The sequence below is a fragment of the Trachypithecus francoisi genome, unplaced genomic scaffold (genome assembly GCF_009764315.1).
Source record: "Trachypithecus francoisi isolate TF-2019V2 unplaced genomic scaffold, Tfra_2.0 Lachesis_group17, whole genome shotgun sequence".
In the NCBI taxonomy this organism is placed as follows: Eukaryota; Metazoa; Chordata; class Mammalia; order Primates; family Cercopithecidae; genus Trachypithecus; species Trachypithecus francoisi.
In genome coordinates, this window is record NW_022681462.1 from 12,773,895 (window position 1) to 12,782,284 (window position 8,390).

At 40.3% G+C, this 8,390-nt stretch overlaps 1 protein-coding gene across 1 annotated transcript; it reads right to left on the reverse strand.

The window, feature by feature from the left end:
- Nucleotides 1-479: 479 nt before the first annotated feature.
- TMEM17 (transmembrane protein 17) lies at nucleotides 480-6,784 on the reverse strand. The gene is made up of 4 exons (XM_033239192.1): nucleotides 6,279-6,784; nucleotides 2,934-3,037; nucleotides 2,679-2,792; nucleotides 480-1,736 (listed from the first exon to the last, which is right to left on the reverse strand). The coding sequence occupies exons 1-4, from the start codon at nucleotides 6,376-6,378 to the stop codon at nucleotides 1,458-1,460; spliced, it is 597 nt and encodes a 198-aa protein (XP_033095083.1). The 5' UTR covers nucleotides 6,379-6,784; the 3' UTR covers nucleotides 480-1,457.
- Between the last annotated feature and the right edge of the window lie 1,606 nt (nucleotides 6,785-8,390).

Sequence of the window (8,390 nt, forward strand, 5' to 3'; positions counted from 1 at the left end):
CTACAACTGTCTCTCAGTGAAATACATTATGAAGGCCCATTTCCCTATAGAAAAAAAGAAAACCTGTAATGAACGTATCATATCCTTTAAGACAATGCAACAGTCACTTAAATATAATGTTCGGATAACCCAAGCAACTTTGTTCTTAACCAAATCTCCTAAAATAGATTTCTCCTATTAGCAAGGGAGCATGCTCATTTAGGATCATGAGTATAGTCCGTTTGGCCATCTTAGCTCTCATATGTATTAAGAGGCGCTCTGGTTTCCAAATCAAGCCTCATGTGAATTGAATGGGTATGAAGCGGTTCTTTGGTGACCGATAACCTAGTAGATGAGATCACAAGTGCTAATTTAAAACGCCTACTACAGTGCCCACTATATAGAAAGCTCTCTAGGATTTGTTTTCCTTCCTTCCCTTGCAACTCTGTCATAAAAAACACAAATTTATAGCCCAAAAGAATTGCACAAGACAAGGATGATCTGTTGCTGATACCTTAAATATTTAATAATTTATTGTAAAAGCATTTTGTATACCACCATTACAAATACTGAATATGGTTTTATGAAAGTTATAATTTTATAACAAAAATATTTCCTAAATACCAAAGCAATCCACCTGTTTTCTTCTTAATCTCAGTATAACAGCTAATATTAGGGTTAGAATTTAACCCTAGCAGACATGAAAATTTGGTCTCTTAGTTTATTTTTTATTTATTTTTTGAGACAGAGTCTCGCTCTGCTGCCCAGGCTAGAGTCCAGTGGTTTGATCTCGGCTGACTGCAAACTCTGCCTCCCGGGTTCACGCCATTCTCCTGCCTTAGCCTCCCAAGTAGCTGGGACTACAGGCGCCCGCCACCACGGCCGGCTAATTTTTTTTTTTGTATTTTTAGTAGAGACAGGGTTTCACTGTGTTAGCCAGGATGGTCTCAACCTCCTGACTTCGTGATCCACCCGCCTTGGGCTCCCAAAGTGCTGGGATTATAGGTGTGAGCCACTGCGCCTGGTGGGTCTCTTGGTTTATAAATATAGTCAGATACATAGGAACATTGACTGGCATTTCCATGTCAAGAAACATGGTTATATGTATAGCCAAGACATGGATAACCAACAAGTTTTAAAGAAATGTACACATCTCTAGTTACAGATTTTAACCAGAATTACTACAGGAGAGCTGGCAAATGACAACCACCAATATGTAGATTTGTACACTCCTGAAAAAGACAACATCAAAAAACATTAAGAAATTTGGCATCAGGTGGACAACATCTAGGTTTTGGGGCTAATATACTGATTCATACATTGTATAAAGTTTCATCATTGCCCCCAACCTTGGAATTTCAGAGTGAGAGCATATACAAAAAAATTGCTTTGTCCCTTTTCTCATATTAGAGCTCTGATATTTTCCTAACTCTTACAGTCTTCTGGAATGATCTGTCAGATTTTCACTCAACACTGGGTCAGACCTCTTCTATACATGACCTTATCCTTCTCCTGTCTCCTCTGTTTTCAGAGAGCCGGTCAAAGTCTTGGAGGTGGAAATGAACTGCCAACTGATTAACCATTTTCCTTAAGGTAAGAAATGCTGCAACAACTTGGAAAGCAAGGAAGAGAGTGAAGATGATATGTACCGCTTTTTCCAAGGGCAGATTTATTAGGCCTTCATTAAAGAGCAAGAAAAGAATTAAAGGTAACTGCAATAGAAGGCTCAAAAGCCAAAAGCCAGCCAACTCAGGAACCTGCAATGACACATATCAAGAGTAATAAAAATCAGTAAAATATAGTTTTTGTTTATACAGATAAGTACTTATCACTACTGTGAACCTACATTATGGGCTCTGTGAGTGATTCTGAAGGAGGATGACATGGTCCTTGTCCTTAGAGAACTTACAGTCTAGATGAGAAAACTAATTTATGTAAAACAATCCTAGAATACTACACTTTAGTGAACAATTAAGGACAATATTTAGAAGTACAGACTAAATGCTACAAGAAATAAGAGAGTGATTAGGGTAGGTGAAAGAAAGACCTCAGGGATGTAGGCTTTTAAAGTTGTGGAGTAGGAAGAGGCAAAAAGGTAAGTAAGCAAACACGTGATACTAGCATGATTGGGAATCAGCACATCAGCCTGGAATGGATGGCTGAGTGAGAAAACAGCAAAACCTACAGTAAGACAGGCTGGGTGGGGCCTTATTATGAAGGGCCTAGAAAACCACAGGAATCTTTAGGCATTATCCCTACACTCTGGTAACCATAAATGCTTAGGTAGCATGATGATGCAGAAAACATGGGCCTGCCATAGGAAACGAATTCATAATTTTCCCCCGTTTTCTTATTCAGGATCCAAATACACATGTTTAAGTAACCATGTATTGTCAAGACTGATGAGAAGAGGGAAAATATCAATTTTAAGTGTTTACCACATTCATATACTTTACATAAATCATTTCACTTAATCACAACAAACCTGTGAAATAAATATTATTTTCCTCATTTTATATATGAGGAAACCAGGGCTCAAGAGATTAAGCAAACAGACCACAGTGACAGAAGTGGTAAAGCTGGAGTCAGGCTTTAAATTCAGGCCTGTGCTCTTTCTGCCACACCTCACTGCCTTTTACTTGTTATGAAAACTGATTTCATTTATATCTATCACTGAGAGAAAGGAAAAAAGAGCTTACCTTCTCCTGTAGGTTACCCATGTAGCCCAGATACAACCGGATAGCTTCAATTAAGGTTATTAGGATGATAACAGTGATCGCAATGAATTTGTAGTAATCAGGCAAGATTGAATACTAAAAGAAAGGCCAAAACATGTTTGTAAAATCGCACGTATAGTAACACTGATTTGAGATAGAAAAAAATTATTAAGAACTTTAATTTCATTGACACTCTAACAACATCAGTGCAGCAAAAGTATTAAAGCTTAGATTTACCTTCACGTGAAGCATCATAATGCTGCTCACCCACCACAGTGGGAAATAGTAGGTATTAAAATAAAGTGACATCTGCAATGGCAAACTGGAGAGCATTTCATTTTCTACAGAAGGAACAGAAAAGGAACAAATTATGAAACTTGTATATATATATATCCTATCCCCTAGAATTAATAACTATAATATTGACTCAGTAAAATACCAAATTTTAAGCCTATTTATAATCATTGACAGTAAAAGGAATATTCATCCTAATACCAGTTAGGTCAAATATTGGCTATTTGGGGGTATGTTTCATATTTTTCAATTATTTTACCATTTTGCCATTACAGTCTTCTGACTTTTTTGCATATACTACTGGTACAGATTTAATGTAGAATATCAATATAAATCCTATTCAACAGATAATTATCATTGCCTCCTTTGTAGAATTCTATGTAAACAGCATATAAAATTAATGCATAAAATAAATAAAAATGAATCTCTCACATATAAACTAATCTCATATAAAAACAGATTACCAAGATTATATAATTAGACACATCTCTCTCTTTTCAGCATACCCTAATCTTAGCCATTCTTTAAAGTCCAATTCAGCGTCGTCTTTTCCATCAATACTTCCTTCATCAGTTCCCCCACCCCAGCAGAAATACCTTTTCCCTTCAGGTACTTATCACTCTAAACTGTCAATAAGAAGTGCTAGCAAAGAACCACATTCCCCTCCCCGAAAAACAGTCTGGTGTACTGAACAGATCATGGGCTTCAGAGTTCAAGCAAACCCGAGCTCCCCAAACCTCTGTGACCCTGGATGTCAGACTTGATATAAATTATTTAAGTTCTTTGAGCTTCTATTTCTTCATCTGTAAAATAGTGAAATTAAAACTTCCTTACAGGCTGCTTGTGAGAATTAGAGCCAATATGAATTATTTCATCCTAGCACTGTGCTGGGCACACTTAGTAGGCACTCAACAAATATTAGTCCCCTTTCCTTCTTCTCTTCTACTTATCTACTTATCTGCAAGCACATACCATGTCCTATCCTAATTTGAGACCCTCATAGAATCTAGCATCTTGCTTTATACGCAGTGAATATCAAATACACATAAGAATGAATTAATGAAAGCATACTGTCATAAGGACATTACTAGTATAGCCATTTGTGATACATGAGTTCCATTTACCTAAGGTTGATTCCATGACACTTTTTGCTTTTATGTAAGACAGAAGGGTCCTAAATTAGGAATTTGATTTTTAAAATTGAACCCTACAAAATATATCCTAAATTTGACTAAATTCTTAAGAGCGGACATATATATTGAAATCAGTTGCTCTACACGTAAGATTTTAAAGGCCCTAAAATAAATGTCTTAAAAACATTATTTTCTCCTTTTCTCCATAGTTGAGTGTTTTTATCTGTCATTTAATAATTTTAAAATATAAGAAACAGTCATGGTCTCTCACAGTAAAATAGTTTCTTTTAGCTCCAAGAATATGCCTGATTATTATGATCTACTTTTGCTTGCAACTGCTTATTAAATTACCACTGATAAATGAATGAATTCTTAAAATCTGTTAAATCTGAAGACAACTCACCAGCCTAGGATCTTTCTGATAGCAACAGCACAATGCTGTGGACATGGTAATTACATAAATTTGTTATTACAGTACAAATAATCAAACCTACTTCTTATCCACAAAGAAGAAAATATGGGAAAGAATAATAAATTGGGCAAGCAGAACATTTCAGTACCTTTGAGAAGAAACTGTAGTCAAATTTTGCAAAGAATGGTTTTTATGTTACAAGTATTGTGTGTTAACATCTTAAAGGTTATGCTATGTCCATATTTCAGCAGATCAAACTTATAATCATGGAAATGAAAATCAAATTAATATGTAAATGAACCTTAAAAGCATAAGATATAAATTTACTGAATTTTGCAAAAGTTCAAGTTGAGTTCTGTAAATGGAATTTAAATTAAAACATACAATATAAATCAGGGATAGGTAAACAACTGGTCAGCTGCCTAAACGTTTTTGTACAGTCAATGAGCTAAAAATGTTTTTTCACCTTTAAATGGTTAAAAAAGTAATATTTTTTCATACGTGAAATCCATATGAAATACAAATTTCAGTGTCCTTAAAGTTTTATTGGAACACAGCCATGCCTATTCAATAACTATTGTCAGTGGCTGCCGTGGAGACCATATGGCCTACAAAGTCTAAAGTATTTACTATCTGGCCCTTTTCAGAAAACGTCTTTTTACCTTGTATTATCAGACGTTAGCGCTCATTAAGCCTCATCCTTGGAACCAGAAACGTGAAACCTAATTTTTTCACATTTTTCTCTGTACATTCTAAATCATAAAGGCCTACATTTGGGGAATAGGCAAGTGATCAAGGTGACAAAATGCAGCTTTGGGAACTGCCTTTACTTTTCTCTGTCCCTTTTAAAAATTCTCTAAAACCAAGCAGTGGAAAAGATATATATTTCCCAGCAGACTTGAATGATGGAAACCACATGGGTTTAGTTGACAGTGTGTTGTCTACCATCATGATGTAGGAGGAGGAAACTGTTCTGGAGGAAACTGCGTTATCACTTGTCATCAAGTTGAAGGATGCAGAGGCATCATGGTATTTTCTTACCTTATGGTAAGAGTTACATATAGGGGAGGAGGAGGAGAAGACAGGGAAGGGGTGACTTTTGTTGAACGTCCGGCTAGTATGGCACATGCCAGTTGGGAGTGGATGGTGGTTTGAAAGTACTCTTTAAAAAAAATTTTTTTTTCCCCTAATCTTTTCTGCCAGAAAATGGCCTTGCTTAGGAACCTACTTGCTCTGCTAGGAAAAGGGAAAAGGCAAATTTGCTCCCTGGGGTGGGGGTGGGGACGGGGGAGGTGGGATTGCCTGGGCTGTTCCTCGCCATCCTGGACAGAAAAGCCAGGGCGGGCGCCGCAGAGGAAAAGCAAGTTGGGCCTTCGCTCTCGCGGTGCGCGGGGGACTAGCCTGTGCAGCAAGGGCGGCTTTTATCTTTTTATTTTTGGGGTTTCCCAGGAGCAATGATGGGCCTTGCGCAGCACAGAGGTCGGCCCCACCTCAGCTGCCGGGCTTGCACGGAGCGGGCCAGGCGCTACCGCGCGCAGACCAGGCCGGGCCTGGGGCCGGAGGCCGCCAGCGCCTCAGCTCCCCGCCCGGGCCGGCCCCTCCTCCAAGGCGCTGGCCCGCACTGCGGGGAACCGACTAAAATGGCGACATCGCCATTTTAGGTACGGGCAAATTCTGGACGCTCCAAACCCCACGCCAAGCCCTCGGCAGGCCACACCCCCTGCGCCGGCCTCGGTCACTCACCGGGACCCTCACTGTACTCCGGCACAGTACGATTGGAATCAGTGAACACAGCCCGGCTGAAGTTTCCCAGCCGCTGGCGTATCGGATCCGGCAGCTCCATGCCTGGGCCTCGGTATCCCTCGCCCCCTGAGATACAGGCTAGTCGGCGTTCTCCGAGGCTCCGTGGTTCTCACGGCAACCGGCCAACCGCCAACCGGCCGGCGCGAGGCCGGCGAGACCCGGGAGCGCGCGGGGGTGCCCAGCTGGGCCGGGTTTCGTCGGGAGCCCGCGCAATCTTGAAGGGACCGGCGTGCTCAGAGCGCTTTCCAGGCCCCGGGAGCCGCGCGCCTCGGCCGTGTCCGAAACGGCATATCTCTTAGTTCTGCTTTGAGCCCGACCATCCTAAAAACACCTATACTAAGAAATGAGCTGGGGTTGGACTGCGATACAAGGAGCCCTCACATCTTGCCAGTGAAACTGTAAATCGGTACAACCTTTCTGGAGGGAAATAGAGAAAGAGTGCAGAGCTTAAAGAATGTCTAGAGGTGTAGGGGGGTGTGTGTGAGAGAGAGATACTATGACTGATTATTTTTTCATAAGAAAATACAGCAATGGGCAACTGATTAAATGTACTGGAGCATATACATTCAATGGAGTATGTTTCAGCTGCTTATAAAATGCTTGCAAAGAATATTGAATGATATAGTTTATGTAAAAATAAAGCAGAAATAAAACTAAGTGAGAACCTAATTTAGCAAAATTTATGTGTATGAGTGGAGGGGAGGAGAGAGCATGTGCACACTGACTTGAAAAAAAACTGGAAAAAAATAAATGTTAACAGTAGTTATCACTGGATAGTGGGATTGTAGGTGATTCAAAAATTTTTAAACACTTCTGTATTTTCTAGCTTTCAAATAAGATATATTACTTAAATGAAACTAAGTGTACTATATATATAGAAAAATTGTATACTTTTTGTAAGTAATAAACATATAAAGATATATTACTTAAAAAAACTAAGTGTAATATACATACATAGACAAACTGAAATCTGCATGTCTAATCAGCACCCTGTTCAAGAAACGTTACAATATTCCCAGAAACTCCCCCTTCCTATTTCCTTTCAGTCACTAAACCCCCTCCTCACTCATAACTGACCTTTCCTGAATTCTAATAGCAAAGGAGAGTTTTGCCTTTTTTTTATTTTATTTATTTTATTTTTTTATTTTTTTTGAGACGGAGTCTCGCTCTGTCGCCCAGGCTGGAGTGCAGTGGCCGGATCTCAGCTCACTGCAAGCTCCGCCTCCCGGGTTCACGCCATTCTCCTGCCTCAGCCTCCCGAGTAGCTGGGACTACAGGCGCCCACCACCTCGCCCGGCTAGTTTTTTGTATTTTTTAGTAGAGACGGGGTTTCACCGTGTTAGTCAGGATGGTCTCGATCTCCTGACCTCGTGATCCGCCCGTCTCGGCCTCCCAAAGTGCTGGGATTACAGGCTTGAGCCATCGCGCCCGGCCTCCTTTTTTTTAAAAATCAGAACATTTATTGTGTGACTAATCCAAATATTTTTTTTTGAGACAGAGTCTTGCTCTATCGCCCAGGCTGGAGTGCAGTGGCACAATCTGGGCTCACTGCAACCTCCGCCTCCCGGGTTCAAGTGATTCTTCTGCCTCAGCCTACTGAGTACTGGGATTACAGGCGCCCGCCACCACACTCAGTTAATTATTGTGTTTTTAGTAGAGACAGGGTTGGCCATGTTTGCCAGGCTGGTCTTGGACTCCTGCTGCAACAGCTGTCCTCTTGGGTTTAGGTGGCGTTCCTTCACAAAAGCCATGCCTTAACCTGCTGTACACAATTTTTAAGTGCCTCATTCGACCAGTCCAGTTGGTATTTTGTTTTTTAGCCTCTGCACTCCAATTATACTTTGTCTTGGCTTGGGAGCGGAGCCGCATTTGCCACAGGCAGACTTTTGAAGGAGGTAGATCTTAGAGTCACAAGGCAGCACTAGCTGTGCATCTTATTGCACCACTTTCTAGATGTGACACTCCCTTTGTCATCTTGCTTCTCAGTTTTGCGTATTTATATAAAAGCAATCGTACTGTAAGTACTTTTTAAAAATAAAAACTGGCTTTGTC

Bases quoted from the DNA above. Each gene is read 5' to 3' on its own strand.
- TMEM17 (XM_033239192.1), bottom strand. From the start codon at position 6,378: ATGGAGCTGCCGGATCCGATACGCCAGCGGCTGGGAAACTTCAGCCGG. The intron at 3,038-6,278 runs GTGAGTGACCGA...TTCCTTCTGTAG, and splicing joins GGAGTACAGTGAGGGTCCCG to AAAATGAAATGCTCTCCAGT. The intron at 2,793-2,933 runs GTAAATCTAAGC...CCTTTCTTTTAG, and splicing joins TTATGATGCTTCACGTGAAG to TATTCAATCTTGCCTGATTA.